This window comes from Anomalospiza imberbis, chromosome 5 (genome assembly GCF_031753505.1).
Source record: "Anomalospiza imberbis isolate Cuckoo-Finch-1a 21T00152 chromosome 5, ASM3175350v1, whole genome shotgun sequence".
NCBI lineage: Eukaryota > Metazoa > Chordata > Aves > Passeriformes > Viduidae > Anomalospiza > Anomalospiza imberbis.
Window position 1 is genome coordinate 32,538,096 of NC_089685.1, and position 25,396 is coordinate 32,563,491.

Sequence of the window (25,396 nt, forward strand, 5' to 3'; positions counted from 1 at the left end):
TTGACAGTTCATATGTCAGGAAGGCTGGGGAGCCAGGCTCTCTGTAGATGCGACATACCCAATATGAAATTTTAGAAATGAGAAAAATCTCCCTTAATTTCTTTCAATGGTAATTGCTGGTTCTAGCAAGTGGATGAAAATGCTTGTGACAATGGTGACTTTTTTGAGTTCATGTAAAAGTAGTTTTCTGTGTATTGTTAGTCCAACTCCTTTATGGTTCTATTGAAATGCAACTTCCAGAGCCAAAGTGATGTAAAATATCTGTATACATATCATCTCTAATGTTTGTTCTTTGACATATGTACAGAATAATGGAATTCAATTACAGGTCTTGCTTACCTTTAGAAGACCTTGTGCATGTGTTTTTGCCTCTTTTCTGTATATTTTGTTACTTGATTATTTCAACACCATGTACAACAGTAAAGAGATTATAAAATTTTCACCTTTCCAGTTGATCTTTCAAACAAAGTTTGGGGAATACAGACCTTAAATGCAGAGAGGCGTTGTGTGAATAGCATTAGTTTTGATTGTTTGGCTTATTTTTGTTTCCATGTTTCACCTCTTTTTCCTCTGCTTCGTTGTTCTTCATTCTCTGTGTCTTAGGAGTTACAGTTGGGGTTTGGACATTTGTATTTCCTTCTAATTTAAATAAGTCCCTTTCATGTATTTTATTAAATTATAATTCAGTGTATTGAACCTTCTGTTTTTAAGGTGAAAAAGAAAACTGTCTGATCAAAAAGCAAAGATGCAGAGCACTTCAAATTACCTCTGGCTGTTGTCTGACATTCTAGGACAGGGAGCGACTGCAAATGTTTTCCGGGGGCGACAGAAGGTTTGTGAGAAATTTTCATATGCAAGTAGTTTCATGAAATCAACGGAAAAAGTTCAGGATTTAGGCCTAAAGCAAATGAAATGTGTCTGTGTAATTGTTCATACTTAGTTTTTAATTTTTAGTATTTGTCCATTGAATTAGACTTTTGTAGTTAGATTTCTAAGGATTTGTTCTTAATGTTGTAGTATTTTTCCTTGTAAAATATTAACTGTTAGTAATTCTTCATTCCTTTTTCTTCAGTTTCATGGAAAAAATAAACCTTATTCAAGAATTTGAATAGAAACAAATGACCTACCAGTTTCTATTACATGATCCTACATGTCTTTTCATTTGTTTTTATCTTTTCTTTTAAAATCTGTTTTGGTGATTTTTTTGATTCTTTTACATGAAATATTGTTACTGTAGTGGATGAAGCTGTTGTTAGTTGTTGTGTGTAAGTCAATGCTTTTTAAATGTCTTCTTGGTGACGTGCCTTGAGTAATCAGTGCAAAATAGTAATTTTTTTGCCATGAAAATGATACTGAAGTGTATGTTGCAACCTGAGTGAGGGGCTAAGAGGACCTTACTTGCGTAGGTCATTTGTTGCTGTGAATTTCACAAAGCAAAGTATAGTTGTGAAAGTTGCCTTACAGTAATGATAGTCTGTGTGAAATCAGTACAAAGTGATTTGTAAGCTACAGTGTTTCCATGTTCCACATATAAGTGTGAAACAGCATTAAGCAATAATTTAGCAGTTAATGTGCTTTTCTGGTAAGTGAATTTCAACACAGAATGATTCCCCTGTAAACCATAGTTGCACCTGTCATCGCCCTCACTTGTCTCAGCCTGTGACCTGCAGCTCTTTGCCACAGGAGAAAGCTTTTACCCGGGCACCAGTAGTGCATGTGAGTGTGCTGTAAAGCACTTCCTTTGCTTGTCTAAGCACAGGAAGGCTATGTCCTTAGAAATAATCTTTTGCACAAACTGCTAGTGCAAGCTTATTCCTAGAGTGGGCACAGGAAGATGCTTTGCCCTGAGAGGAACAGGAGATGCACTTCCAGCTGGTGGTGTTGTTGCCTGAGCATGTTGGGGCTTAGTCCCTCTGGAGAACTTAAGTCTGATTAAGCTCATGATTGTGCTCCTGACACTTATTATGTGGGTTTGAACTGCTTCAGGATTTTACATGGGTGGCATGTAGTGCTTGAAACTGCCTTTGAAAAAACAACGGTTTATCAGTATAAACAGAACAGTAAAGAAAGAGAGAGCAACATTCAGCTACCGGAAATTGTCTTTCAACTTAAGCAAGCCAAGTATGTGCGTGCCTCTCATTGATTGGTGCAAGTAACTCTTGCTGTAAAAATATTTTTCAGCTAAGTTTAGGAGTAATTCTTAAATGTGTAGCCTTTCTTACACTAACTGTTCTTTTTTTTTAAGAACACTTAGATTTTGTGACCTAATGAGTTTCCATTCAGCTAGTCTGTTTGGTTCTGGTCTATATTAAACTAAAGCATTTTTATTTTTATAGCAGAATCTTTATTTCCACCTTAGCACAAAGTAGTATTTTGAAATATTTCTAGTCTGATTATACTCACATGTACAATAGAAAATCTCAAAATGCTTGGATAATGTCTATGTGTACATTTACAATCTTTTTCTTCTGTTTGATGAGTAGTTTGTTTGTTTTCAACAGAAAACTGGGGATTTATATGCTGTCAAAGTATTTAACAGTATAAGTTTCCTTCGTCCTGTGGATGTTCAGATGCGAGAGTTTGAAGTATTGAAGAAACTAAATCATAAGAACATTGTCAAATTATTTGCCATTGAGGAAGAGGTAATGAATTGTTGTTGTGATCTGAGATGCATGGAAGAAACTGCAGTAACTGGTTTTTTGTTTTATCGGCAACTATAGAGTGTATAGTTACATTTTTAAGGAATGGTAACATACATGATGATACAAATACTCCCACCCAACCAACACCATATTTTGATTTTCTTTCTTCTTTGTTGTTGTTGCTGTAAGAAACAATATGCTTGCTTTCAGTAGGTGAAACTCCTTCAGTGTGTGTAGGCTCAGGTAATGAATCTTATCTCAAGAAGCCACTGTCCTAAGTTTTATCTTGAATTAGGATTTTAAGGTATCTACACGTGTTAATATTTAACAGTTGAATAATGGAACTGTTTATAGTTGAAGGTGTTTCAGTAGTCCTGACAATTTTATGCCTTTCCTTTGCAACCAACTGAAATGATGACATAGGATACTATTACACAGTAGTATAGTAGTATAAATTGGAGCAGCTGAACTGAAACTGATGAGTTTAAATGACCCAGATGATGAAATGAGTAAAGAAGGAAAGTTGGTATTCTCAGCACTAGTGGGGTGTAGTTTCTCACTTGTCCACCTGTCAATATTGTTGCAAATCTGCAAGAGCCTAGAATTTGAGGCTTTCTTAGTTACTTTCCCCTCTCCAAGTTGGAATACATGAAACAATTTAAAAATCCACCTGCACTTCTTTTGAAGATCACCAGAACGGAAATTATGATATAACTACAGATTTTACTTTTCTTTTTTGAAAGTAAGATCTTGTGGTTACAGGTAGTTTCTGACATTGGTGTCACATAGTCAGATTCTTAATCTCTTTTTGATTTTTTTTCAGACAACTACTAGACACAAAGTACTAGTTATGGAATTTTGTCCATGTGGGAGTTTGTACACAGTTTTAGAGGAGCCGTCTAATGCCTTTGGTTTGCCAGAGTCTGAGTTCTTAATTGTTTTGAGAGATGTGGGTATGTAGACTTAGCTCTTTGATCCTATTTGTTGAGTGAAACAATCTCACACTTATTTTGTTTATCTTGAAACAGGAAGAGACAAATTTAAATGACTGTCAACTAATTGAACGAATTCATATGGTCATATGGAATCACATATTTATATCTATGTTGGTATAGGTATCTGCATTAAGAAGCCATTTCTGTGTAAAGTATTGATGTAATTTTTTTTCTTTATTTCAAGATCATTTTTCACATATTGAACAGACTTCTAGTGATAATTTCAGAAGAGTTAATTAGAAAAATAATATGGTTTACCTGTATTTACCTACTATAAAATTTTCCTCCTAATTTACCTGCTATAAAAATTACTTTATGGGAAAGATGTTACTGAGAGCAAGAAATGCTGTAATTTAGCTGTTTGGAAAGAAAAAAAAAGCAATCTGTGGTCATAGTCTTTCTGTTAATTAAGTGACTCTTCTCATTCCCATTTCCCAATGAGAACATAAGCATGTCTTCTAGCATCAGTTACAATTCAGTGTTTGCACAGTCTGTGTCACAATGTGTACATGAATTCTGTATTTATTTTTTCAATTGAAGTGGCTGGGATGAATCATCTCCGCGAGAATGGAATAGTGCACCGTGACATCAAGCCAGGCAATATAATGCGTGTTATAGGTGAAGATGGGCAGTCTGTTTACAAACTTACAGATTTTGGTGCAGCAAGAGAACTTGAAGATGATGAACAATTTGTTTCTCTCTATGGCACAGAAGAGTATTTAGTAAGTCCATATGATTTAATTTTCTGTTGAAAATTGGGAATTAGTATTTAAACCTTTGTATTACAATTGTTTTTATAACTTTCCACCAGACTTTTTCATCTTGGGTCATGCTATCTTCTGCTGATGTAAATACATCAGCCTTGAAATAATTTCCCGGTCCAGCTTTAACTGTTGCCTTGTGTGAAAGGAGGAACAATGATATTTTAGTTATGAATATATTTACCTTTATCTCTGTAGATGTGTTCTAGTTTGTGTTTGAGCTACTTGGATGATGCTAGGTGTAGTTAAGATTCATGTGAAACCTTGGCTAATCAAAGAGAGACAGGTAGAGAAGTATCAAGACAAGCACCTTAGTATGATTTTCTTCCTGCCATGTTTTTCCACATGTGAATCATAACTGATACTCTCCTCTGCTATGGATCTTTTTTCTATTTGGTTTCTGTTTCAAAATCATCTGGAGGAATACTGAATTTCTTCTCTTTTTCAGTGGTCTTTCATACTAGTAGTCACTCTTCAGCTGAATTTTAAAATATTTTTTGCAAACTTTTTAATAAAAGCAATAGCAATACCTAGGAATATAGTGATGTTTGTCAGAATAGCTTAAACAACTTCTATGATACAAGCAAGCTTTTATTTTTTAAAGAACTGAAAGTTTAGACTGACAAATTACCTTGCAATGAAAGGATAGATTGGGGTTTTTCTTTATAAAGCTTCATAAAGCAATTGTAACTTTGTTTTTCTCTTTAGCATCCTGATATGTATGAGCGAGCAGTTTTGAGAAAAGAGCATCAGAAAAAATACGGAGCAACAGTTGATCTGTGGAGCATAGGGGTGACCTTTTACCATGCTGCAACAGGGAGTTTGCCTTTCCGACCTTTTGAAGGACCTCGTAGAAACAAGGAAGTGATGTAGGTAATTTAGAAGGAGAATTTTATCTGTTGGTAAATTAAATCAGCCCTTAAAATGCTTTTTACCAAGGAATCCTACCCACATATAGTAAACTTGGAACCAGTGAAAATATTTAAGGGAATATGCTCTCATGTTGCAATATAGCCCCAGTAGGCAGCTGAACATCACACAGCTCTTCACTCACTCCTCTGTAGTGGGATGGGGAAGAGAACTGTAAGGGTTAAAGTGCAAGAACTCGTAGGTTGAGTTAAAGACAGTTTAATAAGTAAAAAAAACCTCCACAGTGAACAGCAACCCTTGCTTCTTAAACCCAAAAGGAAACAAAACCAAGAAAAACGAGTAATGCAGAAAAATCCCCAATTGCTCACAAGCAGCCAACTGATGTGCAGTCAGTCCCTGACCAAATGCCACCCTGGCAAATTCTTCCCCACCTCCTCCTTAGCTTCTGTTGCTGAGCAATATGGTGTGGAATATCCCTTAGGTCAGCTGTCCTCCTGTATCCACTTTAGCACAAAGTATCTCCTTCCAATTTCTTGCCTGCCCCCCCAGCCTACTTGCTGGTGGGGCAGTAGAAGAGGCCATGATGCTGTATAAGCACTGCTCAGCAATGGCTAAATGTGCCTGTGTTATTGACACTGTGTTTTGGTGACAAATCCAAAACATGGTACCATACACTACCACAAAGGAACTTAACTCTATCCCAGCCAAAATGAGTAGAAACATTCTGCTTCAACAAGGATTTTACTGTGTGGCACCTTAAGATCTGAATTAAGCATTTAAATTGAGAAAGACCTGAATTGAGCTCCCCCAAAATACTGGTGTTTTTCCACACATCTTTCTTTCAGCATGGCACTAGGCTGGTCTGTTGCACTGCCGTTTATATGACTTGGATACTCAGGCAAAATTATGGTATTCTGAAATGGGGTTTCAGTGCTGCAAATTTGTGTTGTCCTTTAAGTGATGGTCTTACCCAGCAGTCTTGAAATGGGTGCACTACCAATGAGACTGACATTTGAGTAGTATAGTTGTGGACTGCAGCTGAAGATAACAGGGATAGCTCCTGAATGGAAAACAGAAGATATGCCTATGATGTGACAATTGTATTTGATTCCTGTTTCATCTTAGTCTGGTTCTATTTTGTTTTTCTCTGTGTTGCATTTTAAGAATAAAGCAAAGTGATACTTGCAACCTCTAACACATCAATAACATCTCTGTTTTGATGCTCTGTGTAAAACTGACTCCAGTTTTCTTAGTTGAAGAAATTGTCCATCTTGTGATTTTTTTCACATAAGAATTCTTGCTGTAGCTGCTTGAGAGGTGTTTTTATGCATCTTGTCCTCCAGGAAGAGAAAGCACAACTGAAATATTCTGTTGCAAAAAGTCTGTTGATCCTCATTCATTTCATGAAAAATTTGAGAAATAGTTGCCTGTGCAATATAAAGTAAAACAATGCCAAATTGTGTCCAGAATTCTGGATGTTCCTTCTCTATGCCCAAGCCACTTTGTGGTGGCTAAATGTTGTCTGTTGCTGTGGAACATGCTAGAAGTTAGCATGGTAATATGTAAATTGAACTAAATTGACTTTGATTAATTAACTGTTGTGAAAACCTTTTGTTTCCTTCAATGTGCTGGAAATATCTCTGGAAGTTTTCCCCGAGGCTGAGGTAGACAAAGTTGATTCTCCAGCATAACTTCTTGTTCTTTACTCTTTTAGTGCTGCTCTATCAGCTTGTAAGTGAAGCTTCCTAATTATTGCACCACCTACAAATTTAGGCCAACCCGTCATTTTAATTTGCATTTTTGCTGCCCCTTTGAGGATTAGTTACTCAACCTATGTATGTATAAGAGATAGTAGTTGAAGTTTCCATTATTTTTGTAATGTATTGCAGGTATAAAATCATCACTGGAAAGCCTTCCGGTGCTATTTCTGGAATACAGAAAGCAGAAAATGGACCTATTGAGTGGAGTTGGGAGATGCCTGTTTCTTGTAGCCTTTCAAAGTAAGTTTGAGTTTAAAAATGTTCACAAAATGTTTCAATGTCACCTGATTTGGCTTTTCCAGTTATTTTCTAGAATTGTGTCTTTGGAGCAGAGATCTGACACAGTTTTTTCTTTGAACTCTCCAGTACATCAGTACAGTCTGATATTTGGTTATGAAGTGGTTTTTTTCTTCCCATCTGTCCAAATATTTTATGATTGCTAATTTACAAATGAGCACATCTAATGTGGTTTGAGAAGAAATACTATTAGTGCATTTTTTCCACCCTCAGGAATGAACTATCAATAACTTTGATGGCCCTCATTTCTTGCAAGAATGTGCCTTCAGACGTGACAAAGATTAGGCAGTAGGAAGGAAATGATAAACAAAGACAATTCAGAGGCTTACTTTTTGCTAGGAAAAAGGTCACGTCAGTGCATTTTAACACATACTTGTATCTTTTCAATTTTATCATCATATTTTTGCTTCATATGTCCGTAATATTCAGTAGGAAGAGCCATGGAAGGTCTGATTTGGTATGACTTTGAAAACACCTCCCATAACCCATTTACCCCGAGACTTCTTCCCTACTTTAGTGTTACTAATCTTTCATGGTAAAGGAGGAAATAAATTGTTCTATGAAGAGACCGTAGAAGCAAACTTTTCTGAAAGCCAAATATGTACATCCTTAAGGGGTGTAGAGTCAAAGTCTGGTTTATATAAATTCATTAGTTTATAATGTGTAAAATTTGCAATTTGTATGTGTTTTTCGTGATACAGCTCATTTGTTCCTCTGCTTATTCTGTACAATTGAACTGCTTGAAATTATAAAGGAAGCAATTTTTTTCTCATTAAACATCTGCTCACAGTAATACTTTTAAGTAGCTTTCAAACAGTATTCAGTGCTGTAAGTTTAGTACTAAAGTGAGTTTGAGCACAGCATCCACTGACCTCTAGTGCCGTCAGCAGTGTGCTTGCAAGCCACTGCAGCTTGCTTCAGAATGTTACCAGTTCTACTGCTCGATTCAGGCTTGATGTGTACATAATGTTAAAATTTTGGGGAAGTTGTTCATGGTAATGCACAAGTGGGATCCATAAAGTTCCTTACCATTCAGATGCTCAAGGTAGAAATGCAAAAAAATTAAGTTGACCTTTCTCCTAGAGCAGTAACTACTGTAAGGCAATGAGTAACACAGGTTTTTTTTGCAGCATTGAAGCTGCATATGCAGAGTACTTATTTAGCCCCATTTCAATCAGGATGAATTCTTGGTTTTGACAGTTTAAATAATGGGTCTTTGCTAATCCAGCTGATTTTGATTGAAAATAACATAGTGTGCTCACACAAGCATCACCACCAGCAAATCCTAAATGGCAATAGCTTCCTTCAGTGAAACACTGTGGTGTGTGGAGTGAGCTGGGTAAAATGCTACTAGGGTGGTAGAAAGTGGCCTCAGCTCTACAATGTAGACTTAGAAAATTTTATGTAATTTTTGCAGTATGAGTGAAATTTCTCAAATACCAAAAAAATACTTGATAGTTAAGCATTAAAAGACAGTATTTAAAGTATGTGTATTAATGAAAAACAATGGACATTGCCATTGGACATTTTGTTGCTCAGTGTAGGAAAAAAGGCACTGACATATTCTTTAAGGGATAACAGATGTGTATACATGAGACAAGTCAAATGAATTATTGCAACTTGTTGCAAGATAAAACATTCCAAGTAGAACCAAGTTGTCTCATCTCTTCCTGATGTCCTCTAGGGGTCTGCAAGTACTGCTCACACCTGTCCTTGCGAATATTCTTGAAGCAGACCAGGAAAAATGCTGGGGATTTGACCAGTTTTTTGCAGAGACGAGTGACATACTGCACCGAATAATAATCCACATCTTTTCATTGCAGCAGATGACCTTGCACAAAGTTTATATTCACAACTATAATACGTAAGTGTTCTCTCTCTCTATTTGCATTACTTTGCTCTTGTTCAGGCTAACAGCACTGTGACCTCAGATGACCAGTTACAAATTCAGTAGCCTGTGACCTCATGTCACCAGTGTTACAAATTCAGCAACCTCTCCTTGGCAGTTTATCTGAGGAAGTGAAAGGGCACAATTCTCCTGCATAGTCATAGTGCATATAGAAACATGCTGACCAAAAATAAAAATAAAGTCATTGAAGATCAAATCAACTGATCTTAAACTTAGTCTTTTTTTAGTGGCAGAACACAGACGTAATCCTTCATGCGTTACCAATATGTCTGTTTTCACAACAGAGGCCAACTCATTGCACATTTCTATACAATTCTTATTTACAAAGTAGTTTTTTCGAGACTGTATTAATCTCTTGCTCATCTTGTCCTCAAGCATACAAAATGCACACATTGTCTCTGGTGTAAAACTCTCACAGGGGTTCTGAAGTAGTAATTGGTACAGTTTAGGATCCTGATTTGTGTGGGGTTCACTTTATGACCGCGCGGTGCTGATGTTAAAAGCTGTAAGACGTACAAACATAAATGCCTTTTCTCTGCTGTGTTACAGATAATACAGAGCACGTGTTAATTTCTAATACACAGATACATACTGTTATTCCATCAAATGTGTAAATACAGTTCTGCCCACTTCAATTTTTTCTTTTCTATTCCATCACTTTTATTTTGAGAGAGCCCAAATACTGTTTTTGCAGAGAAATCTTGCTTCTAATTTTTATTATTATTTACATGTGTGATTATTTATAAACTAGCTGTAGTGTTAAGAAGCAATATTGTAGTAGTGCTGCAATGGAGGCACACTGGTCCTTCCCATTAGTGTACTGAAGGTTTTTCTTCTTTGTGGGAGGTTTTGCTAGTTTGGATTTTTGGTTGATGTTGTGGTAGTAGGCTTTTGTGGTAGGGTTTTCTTGCGGGGGAGAGGTATGATGGTATTATGAGTTCTTATCCTTGTATCTATCTATTGATTGCTGTAAATAAAATTCCGAAGCATCTTTGCTCTTCCTTATCACTGCTGTTTTAGGAAATACTCTGGCTATCTGTTAGCTTACTGGCCGAATTTAATTTTTTGACATTTAAAACTCCAGACTTTGCTTTTGGCAAGACCATCCATCTCCTTTCAAGAAAAGCATATACCTTAGAAAACTTAAGTAGGCTTCCTTCCCCCATCTGTTGTTGCCTGTTTTTACTGGCCTTCAGATCAGAGCAGTTTTGTTTAGACAGACGTGCTTTGGCAGATAATCAGAGGTAGAAAGGAAGTTTGATATTTTGCAGGAAATAGCTTTTATTTTTGTAACACAGCAACCTGGGGTCTTAGGCACCATGCTACTGTTTTTTTACTTAAAGGTCAAGTGCTTTATGTGTAAATCTAATTCTTAATTAATCAGAAATAAGAGCAATTTTTATTTAAATAATACAATATCTGAATTGTTGAACTGTTGTAGTGAGTCTAACTGCTACCAGTTATATTGTTTGTATTATAGAGCTGCTATATTTCATGAGTTGGTCTACAAACAGACAAAAATACCATCTCAGAATCAAGAACTGATATATGAAGGTCGGCGCTTACTACTAGAACCTGGCAGATTGGCACAGCACTTCCCCAGAACAACAGAGGAGAATCCTATCTTTGTAGTAAGCAGGGAGGCTGTGAGCATTGTTGGATTAATCTATGAAGAAGGTATATGAAAGTAATTTCCCTTTTCTCACAGCTATCTTTTGTAAATAGTTTGGGTTACTTGATGCAATTGTTTTGTGTCTTTATGTCTTAGAAATAGTGTTGGAAATTTTCTTTTGTTGATATCTGAAGTTCTAAGTATGCAGTCCAATGTTTTTCAAAACTGCTGAGTATTCAGAAGATTTTTACAGAAACAGTAGGTGCTTGTAATGTTACAAGTCTTTTGAACCTGAACATTTGTGTGCTAAGATATAGTGGTGCTTAAGGAGTTATGAACCTTTCTGAAGTATGACACTTTAAACAAGGAGAAAGAAACATTATAGAAAGTAACTCAAAGCTGGTTCTTTTGTTTCATTATTCACTAAGTGGAAAGTCAAGTTTTATTTTTTTTTATTTGTTGTGAATGTGGTTAGCCTTTCAGTTAACAGAGGAGGTCTTTACAATGTACATTTGCTCAGAAGATAAGGTAATACCATAACAGAGGGGGAAAAAAAAAGAAATTAAGGTTTTGAATTTCAATTTATCATTGTGAGGCTTTTAGAGGGGCCTATGCCAGAGCCCTTTTTTTATAAATGATGGGCTGGAGGACATGGCTGCAGTTGAGAGGTCAGCGTTGCTTTTGTCAGTATGTCCTAAATACTGACTGCTCTGGCCAGCTGGCACTCACACAGAGGTGCTGAAAAGTGTGGGTAGGTGAGCTGTTTGTGGAAGGGCCTTTATATTGTCACAGAGCTTTCTGAAGGAGCCAGTGAGTGTGAGAACAAAGGAGATTCAGGTGATGGGGGCTACCTGAGGTTGGTGAAGTGCTGCTCTTAAGAGCCTCAATGAAAATAAGCAGCTATGTGATGAAAAGAGAATGGTCTCCAATGTGGGCAAACATAGAGAGAAACAGTTGGCTCTCTCAATGGAGAGAGATTGCAAGTGGAGACCTGCATGAATTCTGTGCTGTGCAGCATGTTCAGAAGTGAGTCTGGAAAAGGAAGGACAATTTGCTGAAGAAGCAAGTTATTTAAAACAGTTAAGGCAAAGGCTGATTTTAAAGAAATGCATAAGAACTACATGATATTAAAAGGCATAAAGGCAGTGTACAGGGTGGGGAGGGAAAACAACCTGAACTTTTGAAGTCTCTTCTCAAAAATAATAAAATACAGACACTTATTTTATGTTTCAGTTTTACTTCCTAAAGTACATCAGCGTTACGATTTGGATGGGGATGCCAGTATGGCTAAAGTGAGTAATTACCATTTTAGGTTATATCTGTCTTGGAAAATGATACTGAAATGAAACTACTTAATTTTCAAATTAATAGTGTTAATAAAACTATTTTAGTGTGCTAATGAGGATTCTGATTGATAGAAATATATTTATTTGTTATTTATAATAGCAAAGGATCTGAAAGTGTATTACAGCTGTTCTTTGTATGCAGAATATGGTTTGGGGTTTTTTTTAAAAACTAAACCCTAAGTCCAGTCTTCTAAATTCGAAGTGCTCTGTTACTGTATAATTCAGTGCTGGTGGGGGAAAGGAGCCTGATACTGTGTAGTCCTGAAGTTAGTTAGAAGCTTCATAACTTCTAATGGTACAAAATTTAACATTAGAAAATAACTCTTGCTCGATAGAGAGGAGTCTCTAGGACTCTGCAGAAGGGTGGAATTTCTGTTGCCTCTTAAAAACTTTCAGAATCTGTGGGAGACAAGTAAAGGATGTTGCATTCTTTTCATTATTTTTCTAAAACTACTGAATATATACACAGCCATACTTGACTTTGTGACAACCACTTACACATGTGAAGTATGACTGCCGAGGAGCCTTTTATCCAGACATGGTAGTCGTGAAAATGTATGCCCCTTTAAATACCAGTAATCTTGAAAATTAATAAACAGAAAAGCATCAGTTGATACTTGTTGCATTTACAATAGATACTAATTATTTAAAGTATTGTAAATTATAATATCTGAAACTTTGTTCTCAATTCTATATAATACAGCAATCTTGTAAGTGGAATTGGGTAAATTAAGAGAGTCTCTAGCCTTAGAATTAAAAAAGGATCAGTTTTTACATGTTCCTTTTAATGTATGTGCTTGATTCCTAAAATGTTGAAGAAATGTACTTGTAACTTTGACAGAAATATTAAGTTGTGTCATTTTTGTTTGTAAGATTTGTTTTCATCCCTAACAGGTGTTTCAGCATAACTGGAAAACCCATGTTTAGCTCTGCCTTCATAATGGCTGTTTGGTTGTTGCCTGACTAAAACTTAGGCCAAGTTACACATTTTAAACTACCATCCTCATGTTGCTTTCTTTTATTAATCTGTGTTGCTTTTGTTGTGATGTATTGTCTTGAAGCAGTTGTTAAGAGAATGCCAGATCAGTACTTACACTGGGTTTTTTTCCTCCAGGCAGTGACAGGTATTGTATGTTATGCCTGTAGAGTTGCCAGTTCTTTGCTACTTTACCAGGAGCTGATGCGAAAAGGAATTCGATGGCTAATGTAAGCAACTGATTGCATTTCATCATGTTTTTTTTTAATTGAGATATACCTTGATTATCAGTACATAATTCTGTAATCTCTTGATATTTTGGGATGTTTTGGTTATCCTTGAGTAAGGATAGGCTGTATTTCTCCCTTTTTCCTGTCATTAGGGAAATTAATTTTTTTTTTTAATAATTAAAGTTAAGGTGTTTGCAAATTTACTTTCTTCTGTGTGTAATTTAAGTCTTACTTCTGGTAACGTGCAGATGGAATTTAACAGCTTGCACAAGGTATTTTTATATGAGGATTATGTTAATGCATCTCTAACTGAAAACAATTCCTCCTGGCAATTATTGCTGCAGGTGTATTACTATATTACTGATTGTTGGTAGGATGGCAGTTGAATACTTTTGTTATAGACTAATGCTTCACTTTTTTAGTGAAATAATCAAGGATGATTACAATGAAATGGTTCATAAAAAGGCAGAGATTGTCATCAGGCTGGATTTCTGCAGCAGAAACATTGAGAAAGCTGAAAAAATGTGAGTAGAAGCACTACACCATACACATTGATTCTTCATTATAATTTTTAGTGACAACAGTATTATAAGTTATGATTATTTGCAGTGTTTTTGCATGTAAAAATTAAATTTGAGTCAGCATGGATTTTCTGATGGCACTGACTTGAGCAGATTGAGTCATGTATGTTACTCAAGTTAGAGTATTCATTTTGCTGCTTAACGTGATAAGAACAAGTAATTACTGATTAGTGGTAACTGTATGTGTTCTTTTTCTCCTTTCTTCTTTGACTCAGCACATTTGCTCTTATTGATGCTAGAAGCTATAGTGAAGCTTGGACAAAGAATCAAGTAGCTTTTCTTTCATTAGTGCTTTTGCCACTGTGTTTGGTTGCGTATGACTTCAAATACTGCCCCTTACACAGTTTTAAGACACCAGCATTTTCTGTGTGGAAGGAATTTTCATGTTGAAATAACAACACAGAGCAGCTGCAAAAGAGCCCCAAAAAACCAAGCCCAGCCCCCCTTGGTCCTTTCCCAGGAAGGTGTTATTCTTAGGTAGTGTGATAGGAACTTTAAATAACACCTCTTCTTAGCATTCTCCTATGGGTGGTAGTTTTCCTGTTTAACCTGCTGCCAGTCTTTCCCAAATGCTCTCTTAGTCATGGGATTTTCTGAAATTGTTACCAGGCTGCTCTGAAAATGCAGATGCCCACAAGATGGTTAACACACACATGTAGAACCACTGGGTTTGCAGAGTAGGCTTAAGAATTAGACTTAAACCTTTTGGAGCTGCTATGCCTGTGCAAATTGAACACCTTATACGCAGTAGTTGTGGATGCTCAAGGGTTTGACAGATTTGCTGTGTGTGTGTGTCAAACCTACCTTAAATTCCAGGTATGTCCATTTGTATTGGCTTCAAAAACACCACAAAACCACAACAATGAAATAGTGAAGTTGGTAACTTGCAAGATAACACCTGTGCAGCCTAGATACAAATCATCAGGGCAAGAACCCGAACTACTCTTCAAGCCCATTTACACTAGCTGGCAGGACTAGATCTTGATCAGTCTGTGTTTGTTTCAGATAGTTTCTTCCTGCATTCTGCCAGAAGAAAGCCACTCAGAAGCCACTGTCAGTTCTGTTCTGTGACTCTGTTGCACTCAAGAGTATCTCAGCAGCAGTTTGAAAAAAAATTTACATTCATTTGCTAACTGGAGTAGTTCTCATGTGAACAGAAATTTTCTGTGTTTGCATGTGGTCTTTTGGCCTCCTACAAAGGGGCAGGAAGGACATGTCCTCTTGTTTGTCCTTCCTTTTCAAGGCTGTCCTTCAAAGCATGACAGTGCAAAGTCTTTATTTGAAAAGGTAAATAAAGCATTAAACTTGAGCAAAGCATGTTTTTTTTGAAAGCAGTTGAGCTGTTTGTGATGGTGTTTTTACAACTAAAATGTACATGAGATTCAACAGGAAAAACACTGTCCTGAATAATTTATTTGCACTTGAGCTATGGTCATGTGGAAAGTATCAGTATGAACATATGGTCCTACTATTCCGGCCTTTAAACATTTCACCCAGTAGGTTGTCTCAGAAAATCATTTTGGTACACTGAAGTATTAGTTTGTTAATGACTACTTTAGTACATTTAGTTTGATAAGATTAAAAAAATTACTTGATGAAAGGAAATAGTCTGCCACTGCCCATCAAGAGCAAGTAATAAGACTAGAATAAAGAATTCAGGAATGGAAGTTTCAACTTTATTTTAACAATTCCAATGTAGGAAAAAATCAGGGAATGTTTTTTAAATCTAAAATGTTTCCATTGTTAATGGCCACTTAAATCTGTCAGTTTTGTGGTTGTTGCTTGACAGAGACTGTATTTCATATACAAGAAGAGGCAGTTACTGTTGTGATCTGGATTCAATAAATATTTCAAATGTATTCACTGCTTATTTTTTTTAAACTATCTTTTTTTGCTGGACAGATACGAAAATTTGATGCAGATCAATTTGGAAGCATCAGAAGTGGATGAAATTTCAGAGATACACACAAAACTCTTGCGCGTAAGTGTCTGACAAAGTTACCCTGTCATTCTGAAAATGGTGTTTCTACAGAAGAAGCCAAATACATGATAACACAGGCTTCTGTGAATAACAACTCTGAATGTTCAATGTAGTTTCTAGATTGCCAGTTGTTAAAATGTCCATACTAATGTGAATATCTTTCTGAAAACAGAGCAGATCCTTTTATATTAGCTCAGTGTAGTGAAAATAAGTTCCTGAAATACATTCCTATTTTCTAAAATACTCTAGAATTATAACCCTGAAATGTATTTTGCTTTGCTATTTTTTCTTTTCAATTTTTTCCTTTCCTTAAGGAATAATTGACTACTTTGTTGGCTTTCTAAAATGTTACATTCACAAACACTCTTCAAAGTGATGTGCTTTGAAATGTGCATCATGTTTCCAAATATAAAAGGAAAAATTGAAACTAACTTAATACACTGGGAGCAGATATAGATTTCTGCATTCTAAAGGCAAAAGATGATTAGTGCATTTTTAATTTGAAGGTTGTATGAACTGCAGAGAAAGGAAGGTATGAATCATGTGGATAGTTATTAAATGAATTCTTATTAAACCAGAAGAATAAGGGTAGAAGTAAATAAGGGATTTTGAAAGGGTGAAAATTGTTGTTGAAAGAAAGTAAATTTTAAGTAACAGAAATACCAGCATGAAATATAATTCTTTCTTTAATAATAACTTGCTTTATCTGCTTCTGGCTAAGCCTAGGCTGATAATTGGACATATTTATTTAATGGAAATCAGTGAAACAAACAAGTTTGTAGTATTAATGTGCTCAAGTAATAATAAAGTAATTTTTCACTTTACCTAGTGGTAAGATTGAACGTTCTTGCTCTTATGTAGCTCTCCAGCTCTCAGGGCACCATAGAAACTAGTCTGCAAGATATCAAAACCAAACTTTCTCCTGGTGGTTTACTGGCTGACACCTGGGCAAATCAGGAAGGCATGCATCCAAAAGACAGAAAGTGAGTAACTGCTTATTGTTCTAATATATATTGAATTCTGCATTGAATTGTAGTTCACAAAGCTCATTGGTAGGTACTTGAGTTTATGTATAAAATACCTCATTTTCTTCCTTTTGTCGCTCTAGTCCAGAAAGGCTGCAGGCACTGCTGTCTTCCATCACAGACATCTACTATCAGTTCAAAAAAGATAAAGCAGAACGAAGTAAGTAATTTATTTGATTCACTATTAACATAACATGTAATGCAAAGGACAGGTCAGTTTTAGTTTGACTAGGGTATTAGTGGTAGGTATGGACAGTTAGCCACAGTGCATATGTCTGTAGGTCCTTAGTGTACGGTAAAGCCCTTATGAATGAAACACCACTATTAATAGCATAAATTTGAATTGCAAGACTAGAGAGGAGGAAAAAAGTGTGTGACCACTTTGACCTGTAAAAAGAAGGAAACTGTGTAAGAAATGGGTAAACTTAGTAGAGTTTTGCATAAACAGAGCTAGCAGAATTAGACTGGTAATGTATGTCATCTGCTCTGATCCTAGGGCTTCCTTATAACGAAGAACAAATACACAAGTTTGACAAGTAAGTTTTGAAGTTACCTTTGGGAACTGTTGTGATTGCTTTCAGGTCCTCCAGATGCTCTTGCCAATAACCCATTCTATTAATTTTAATGTAAATCATAACCTCTTTAGGATTGCTTTGTAAAAAATTAATTTTAAATATCTTAAATACACTGGGGTACTAGCGTATGATAATGAAGTGCTTTCTGGGTGTAGAGTTTTTTCACTGATAGGCCTTCTAAAAGGAAAATACCTGATTGTTATCTGGGCATAACTGTTTTGCAGGAAGTTCACTTCTTCCCTGTTTTTTTTCAGGCAGGAAAAAGCCTTGAGTAAGATCGAAATGACTTTGTAGTTAAGGTGGAGATAATTTTCTACAGATGAGTAAAATATGGACTAGCTGAATGAAATTCTAGAATGATTTAATCTTACAGGAAATATAGCACACAAAATTAATTTTAATGCTATTCTCCATGCTTGTTTAGTTTAAGATTGTCACTTATGCAAGGTGTTCACATTAAGCATCTGTGGGGTCTCTAAACTCCCATAGTCTCCACTGATTTTATACTGCTGTACTTGTCTCAGGATTTATTCAGTTCCTCATATGCAGATGGCTAGTGCTATTTAAGTTGCCCTAAAATATCAGACATGCTCTGAGACTGGGAAGTAGGACACAAGTCACATGGGAAATCTGTCAAATGGACAGGTGGTCAGAAGCAGTGCAGGATATCTTTGCTGGAGAAGAGAAGGCTGTATGGAGTCCTCCTTGTCCGAGTGGCCATCCAGTAGCTGAAGGGGGAGCTACAGGGAAGCCAGAGAGCAACTCTTCATCAGGAGCTACACTGACAGGACAAGGAGTAATGGCTTCAGACTGAAAGAGGGGAAATTTAGGTTGGATACCCTGAAGAAGTTCTTCTCTGTGAAGGCAATGAACAGATGAACACGGGAGCAGATTGCCCAGAGAAGTTGCAACTGCCCCATCCCTGGCAGTGGTCTATGACAGGGGGGTTGGAACTAGATGATTTTTATGGTCCCTTCCAACCCAAACTATTCTAAGATTCTACCTCAAATGATGCTAGGTGCTTATGTTTAAGTAAATAAATTATTCTCCTAGTGGCTGGTCAGTTCCCTAGACTTTGCTAAATGCTGCATGAATTTAGACACCACGTACATAATTTTCTAAAAAGTCTTGCTGTTCCTACCATGAATGTTGCTTCACTGACAATTACAGGTAGAAAGCTGTCATGCAGAGGGCACAACCTTGCCACTTGATTTTTCCATAGTGAAACCTAATCTGGATAACTGCCAAGCAGAGGAGAGGGTTTTCTACTACTAAAACCATGTCCTTGCCTTAGTGTATGATAAACTTCAAATAAGCATGCTTCATTTTCATGGTTTGAATACTGGTATATTTTCTACCAGAAATATCTCCCTGGGACTGTATAGGTTTGATATCCTAAGACCATATTTTTTATACTTTATTCACCCCACAGGGAAATGACAGTGGCTTTTGTTAAAGACTGTGTGCTATTATCAGCAGAGGCTGGTCTGTGTAATATTTATCACTAGGCAGATAAGGGAGCAGCACTCAATTTGAATTTTATTCTTCTGATTGAATGATAGGTATGCATTCCTGATGACCAGTCCAGCTACACTTTACCTGCTACATTTAATTAACCAATATTTTTTATGAAAGACTTATGAAATAGCTGAAGTAGGTGTTGGTCTGTAGTGTTCCAGTATCCCTTACACTTACTGGTGCAATGCATAGCATGGCGAGGCAATTACACTGGGACTACTGTCTGCCACACTAACAAGAATTGGGTTTTGTTTTCCTTGCTTTTCCTTTTCTGCTCGTTTTTTTCCCCCTCATAAAATTAGGCTGACACAAAATTCCTGTTCTTTTTCTTGCATGTATGTTACTCAGTGCAAAGGATTATTCATATATGCTAGAAGTTCCAAGTATCTGCAGTAGGCAAATATAAAATAATTAGGACTTTTGTCCTTTCCATTTACAATTTTGAAATATACCGGCTGACTCAAAGAAAATATTTGACCATTTATTAATCTAAAACTTATGAATACAAACACAAACTAAGTGCTTCAAATAATTTTCTTCCTCCCTGCTGGGGTATATTTTTGAAGCATAAATTGTCAGTTCCCTGTAGAATGTTGTGTTGTTACACATTACAGCAGCCTGAATAAAGGTGGCTGCACAGATTTTAAGTCCACAAACCTTTCTCAAGATTTCAGAAAGTTAGAGGAATGGGGTTTTGAAAGCAGTATGACACTGGTTTGGTTGTTTCTGTGTTGCAGGCAGAAGCTGTATTTGCATGCTACAAAAGCCATAGCTCTTTTCAAAGATGAATGTGTCAGCAGGTATGATACATTTTTGGACAAAGCTGAGGACTGGACAAGGCAAGCTATTGATTTCTTTAATATTTGGTAATGTTCATTGCACCACTGTATATAAGCAGCTCTTAAAAGAATACTCTTTTTCTTTTAGGAAAATGCTTCACACAAGGAAGCAATTACTGGCTCTCACCAACCAATGTTTTGGTATTGAAGAAGAGGTGTCCAAATACCAGGATTATATAAATGAGGTAGAATGCTTTAAGATTATGGGAAGCATCTGCATAGTTAAAAGACTTCTGCATATTTTCATGTCAATAGTGTTGCTAATAGTGAGTCTTACATTAATGCGGTTGTATTAAAATACAGGCCTTTGTGGGTGCTGTATGTGGTCTGCAGTAGCTTCATTGCCGTGTCAGTGTGGACTGCAGGATGGTGTTATTTTTTGAATAACTGAGTAATGGGATTTTGTGAATTGTAACTTGGTTTTGGAATTTGGTGGGGCTACTTTGGTTTGTGGTGGTGTGGAGTTTTTTTTTGGTTTTGTTTTTGTTTGTTTGGTTTTTTTGTTTGTTTGTTTTGTTATTTTTTTCTTTGGTGTGGGGTTTTTTGGTGGAGTTTGTGGGTTTGAATGATTTGGGTTTTTTTCCGTAATGTTAGCCTTTCCCCCCCTCAAAAAAAAATCAGTGCAGTGGATGTGGCTTCATTGAGAACTGTTCTGTGCAACTGTTACCATAATATTTTCAGAGGACCTAGAGGATTATCCTAATTCTCTTACAAAGTCTAAAAATGCTGCTTCCATAGTCAAGATTATGGGATACATACTTAAAGATGTTAAACTAATGATTTGGACAGTGACTCTACAGGGTGCAAATTTACCAGAATTACCTCAAGATTGAGAGATTAAGAGCATTTTCATGTAGTGGAATTATTATTTTTTAGAAAGGAAAGATAAATGGAACAAAAAGCCCTTGCTAATTGTAAAATCAGTTTAGGAATGGTGAACAGCAGCATTTTACTTGTATTTTAGTTGCACCACCGACCCATTGATTAGGATCCTGTTGCCCTAGGATATCTACAGACATAACAAATAGATAATTCTTCCTTTCCAGAGTTTATTATGAAAGTATTAGATAGAAAGATGTAACAAACCAGGGAATTATTGGTCGTGTCAATACAAAACTTGCTGTGATGATCTCATCTTGGAGCATATCAGCCACCTTAGTACTGTAATGAATTTATGAGAAACCACAGCAGTGGAGAATTTAAAAAAGGATTTTAAGGTGGGCATCAAGATGTACATGACAACTTCTAATGTAACTTAAATTTCCTTTTTATCTATTACAGTTACAAGATGCCCTGCCACAGAAAATGTTTGCAGCTTCCAGTGGGATGAAACATACAATGAATACAGTCTATCCAAGCTCAAACACATTAGTAGAAATGACTCTTGGGTGAGAATTTTGTCATGGGATTGATCTAATATTGTATGCTTGCTATACAGGGAAATTGAAAAGAAATTAAATGACTCAGTGATTGCTGTATTAAGATCAAGAATTTTACATTGCTATAGTGGTGGCACAGATTTGGAAGTGAGTGGGGGACAGCACTAATGTATCATCTGTCTCTTTGTAAATAAACAACTTACCTATCCCTTATTTTGTATATAATGGCAAGTTGCTGAAAACTCTGGTGTCGAGTGTTCAGAGCAGGTATTATCCTAATAAAAACTTTAATCTTTCTTTTGCTTCTGGTTACTACAGGATGAAGAAACTAAAGGAGGAAATGGAAGGTGTTGTTAAAGAACTGGCTGAAAACAATCACATTTTGGAAAGGCAAGCAATTGTTTTCCCTTTTGGGGCTGAAACTAGGGGCAGGCTTAATTTGGTACATTTTATAGATCCAGAGTTTAAACAAAGGGAACGATTCTTTAATGTCTTTAACTGTAAATGTATTTTGAGCTGTTCAAATGAGGTATAACAAAAAAAAATTATTCAAAACCTTGGAATCTGGCTGAATCGGAATGATCTTAAAGCAATTTTGTGGCATTTGTTGTTTCATGTTACTTTGGTTTATCTATAAATACTAAAATACAATAAAATAATATATAAATAAAATATGAATATAACAATATAATAAATAAATATAATAGAAAATCCTGTTGCACAGACAGATCAATTCTAAATTTAAACACAATACTGTACCAACAATGTAGTGGTATCTTTTAATTCCTTCCATTTAGAGGTTTTTTTTGACAACCATGGAATTACACCAGTCTGAATTAATGATTTTGCAGTTTTCAGATTGCTTAAGTGAAGAGGCAGACATGTTTCTTACAATCCTGAGAGGGTATTATCATTGTCACATTTTGATTTTTTTTCCTATGAAGATGAGAAAATATATGAAAATAAGTATCTCCTGAAAGTTCCAGGGTAAATTGCTGATAGAGTGGAGTTTAGCTTCAAGCTGAATTAGTTTTGTTTTGTTCCCCACTCCCAGTCCCATACTTGCAGCAAAGCTTCCTCTCTTCCATCTTCTTGCAGATGAAGTTAGGTACAAATGCCTCTGTTGGCATGTAGCAAGGGAAAGGAAAACCCCATAAACAAATTAAAGATTGATTCTATAATCTAATCAACCACCTAAAAATATACTGTTTTTTTGGTTTAGATTTGGTGCCTTGACTATGGATGGTGGCCTGCGGAATGTGGACTGTATGTAGCTTCCAAAGGACCTGAAGAGGACTTGTAAATTTTTTCAAAGGGAAAAAATACTGCTGGGACAGCTAAAAGTAGATAATAAACCTGTATCCAGGATTTTTTTTTTTTTCCTTCAGCAATTGTAATATTAAAGAAAATGTAAATATGTATAATATGTAAATACAAAAGAAATATATATCTTTTCTTGGTCACTTTTAGGATAGAATAACTTCTGGCAGGGAATTGAGCCCCTTGGAGGATCTCTGAAGAGTCCTAAAGGGAAAAGTATTGTTGATGAAACTGACATTTGTCTGTTTTGAATATTGCCCTTTTTTCAGAATGCAATTTAGTCTTCATTGCAAGAGGACTTGCAGTACTCCAAAACACCGTTGTATAAAGGGTATTTTGGATTTCCTTCAACAACCACTGTTATGTAGGAGTCTAGCTGAATGACTTTAATCATCACAGAACATGATGAATGTTTTAAATGAGATGTTTTTAAATGAGTGGGAATAGGGACTAAGAGTGCAGATAGGACAGCACAGAAACGCATTTCTCTTTCCTTCACGTTCAAACTGTTAGCTCACTTCTACTTGAGAAAGCAAATTCACAATATTTTTTTAAGTTCTCTAAATATTTGGTGCCATGTTGACTGTAATTGTTTGACTGCTTAGTATATGGAAGTTTTGCACTCCAGCTTGTCAGAATGAATGTAAAAATTCATCTTTTGGAGTACAGCATTTTCAGACTTTCCCTGAAATCTTGTTGCTCACTACAACAGTGGGTACTTAAAACAGCTTCTTCTTAATCTTATTTTGCAGGTATAATTTTTTAAAAGGTTAAAAATTTGGTATGAGAAGAATTTGTGGACAGTCAGTAGACTGGATAGTATCACGCCTCAGTAGTAATTGAATAGTGGAAAATAAGGTACCAGTCTAGATCTTGAAAAGGGACCACTCCCACTGCTGCCTTACAACTGAGGTACCAAACTTTGATGGAAAATATAGTATATTTATTTTCCAGCACCCATAGTTACTACTTTCAGTGCTACATGATTGGGATGCAGAGATGCAAAGATGAAACATTCTGCTCCAAAATACATAGGAGAAAGAGAACATGAAAACAAAAAATTCTGGAAACATCTCTTTGTTTGGCTACTACAGGTGTAAATACTTGTTTCAGATGAGCATGCAAGTATTACACAACTCATTCCTTCCTTGTGGAAACCTGGCCATGGATGCTCAGTGGTGTCCAGTAACACTTCTCATTGTTGCATTACACCTGTAAGAGCTGGACCAACTATATTTAGAATTTTCCATAATTACTGGTGGAACATTTAGGTTTAAGCTAAACAACATCGACCAGTGATAGCATTTGGTAGTTTTGTGATGCTTATTCCCTGCTTATCTGTCCCAGTCAAAACACAAAACATTTTAATTTCCTTTTTAGAAAATATTTGGAGAGAAACTTAGAAAATTTATAAATGAGTGTTTCATTTTAAAAGAAAAGGAAATTTGCTTGCCTTGATGTCCATGACCTGCATTCCAGTGTTCTGGGTGAGAATCAAAAAAGGGAATTCAAACATTTTTACACTCATGTGAGCAGCTTCTGTCTTTATCACCAGAAAAACCTAGCTATGCAAAAGGAGTGCAACCATTTGTCACACGTCTTTGACTTTCTTAACAGTTTTTAAATACTGGAATTACGTCCAACTGGAATGTTTGAATGCCTGCTTGTACATTTGTTCATTCACATCCACAGTCTCACTGAGTATCAGTAAAACACATGAATAAATGTTAAAAGAATTGGGCTCTCTAGATGTGCATAAACTGTATTTTGTTTCCAACATTATAACACTTAGTTGTTTCTTAATCTTGAAAGAAATCAAATGCTAGGTGGAATATATAATTTTCAACTTCCTTATACTGAAGCAGTCTGAAAAAGAAAGTTAATTGTAGTAAAAATATAGTCTGTATGTTGAAATATGTGCAGCATTTTTTACATGTTTGAAAATTTTTTGTTATATTTTATGTTCATTTTAAACATTGCTGGCTTTTGTCTTGCTGAATACATCAGTAATCTTAATCATGTTAAAATTTCTTTTTCTAAAGCAATTTTAACAAAGCAGTAGCTAAGGAACTTGAAGTAATCAGTTCATAATTTTCTGATTACATTATTATGAAGCAAATAATTTTTCACGTCAAAGCATAGTGTTGGTACCATCAACTTTTTGCTCAAACAAAGTGTCCTGATGCTATGAATCTTGCTATTCATTTGCCAAAATAAGTAATAGAAAGTAATATATGGTTCTTCTTCCTGAAACTGGTTTACTGGTTTGGAGGGGCTGCAGGAATCAGCTGAATATATTAATTATCTGTTACTTGGACAAACCTGTCTTCATATGTATTGTGGAAATGCATGAGTGAACAGCTTAATGGCATAAATACATCAACCACTTATTGTACAGTGTGTACTTCTGCCTTTTCGTAATTTAATTTTCTGTTGATTTCAGGATTGCCTTACGAGATTTATTTCCTTGTAAATAAATAGAGAACCTGAAATATGAAGGTGCAAAATGCAACTCAGTTTGCATTATCCAGCTGTTCAGAAAATGTGCCCTGCACAACAGAATCACTATCATAGGCAATATGGTAGAGCCACTGATTCTATTTTTTTAACTACTTGGTTGACATGTGTTCTGAACTATGTTAGTTCCTTTAATGGTGGTAAAAGTCCTAGTCTCTGCTTACTGGTAGAATTCAATCAGTTCTACTGTAGTCAATCAATGTAGAAGTGGCAATTGTAGAACAGTTCTGGGGAGTCCTGAGCAGAACTGGGAAAAAGGGGTT

General features: G+C 35.9%; 1 protein-coding gene across 2 annotated transcripts; it reads left to right on the forward strand.

The window, feature by feature from the left end:
• Positions 1 to 711: 711 nt before the first annotated feature.
• Positions 712 to 25,003, forward strand: TBK1 (TANK binding kinase 1). 2 transcript variants are annotated; one of them, XM_068190128.1, is made up of 20 exons: positions 712 to 832; positions 2,502 to 2,642; positions 3,466 to 3,595; positions 4,178 to 4,359; positions 5,107 to 5,267; positions 7,158 to 7,268; positions 9,010 to 9,189; positions 10,715 to 10,911; positions 12,080 to 12,138; positions 13,307 to 13,398; positions 13,821 to 13,922; positions 15,882 to 15,960; positions 16,822 to 16,943; positions 17,069 to 17,145; positions 17,482 to 17,521; positions 19,816 to 19,917; positions 20,006 to 20,102; positions 21,199 to 21,305; positions 21,615 to 21,686; positions 22,519 to 25,003. In XM_068190128.1, exons 1-20 carry the CDS (start codon positions 746 to 748, stop codon positions 22,568 to 22,570), a joined length of 2,190 nt encoding a protein of 729 aa, XP_068046229.1. In that variant the 5' UTR covers positions 712 to 745; the 3' UTR covers positions 22,571 to 25,003. The 2 variants fall into 2 exon arrangements, 1 of the variants encoding a protein (XP_068046229.1); XR_010999085.1 differs by lacking the exons at positions 17,482 to 17,521; positions 21,199 to 21,305; positions 21,615 to 21,686; positions 22,519 to 25,003.
• Positions 25,004 to 25,396: the final 393 nt, after the last annotated feature.

Bases quoted from the DNA above. Each gene is read 5' to 3' on its own strand.
- TBK1 (XM_068190128.1), top strand. From the start codon at position 746: ATGCAGAGCACTTCAAATTACCTCTGGCTGTTGTCTGACATTCTAGGA. The intron at 16,944-17,068 runs GTGAGTAACTGC...TTGTCGCTCTAG, and splicing joins ATGCATCCAAAAGACAGAAA to TCCAGAAAGGCTGCAGGCAC. The intron at 17,522-19,815 runs GTAAGTTTTGAA...TCTGTGTTGCAG, and splicing joins CAAATACACAAGTTTGACAA to GCAGAAGCTGTATTTGCATG.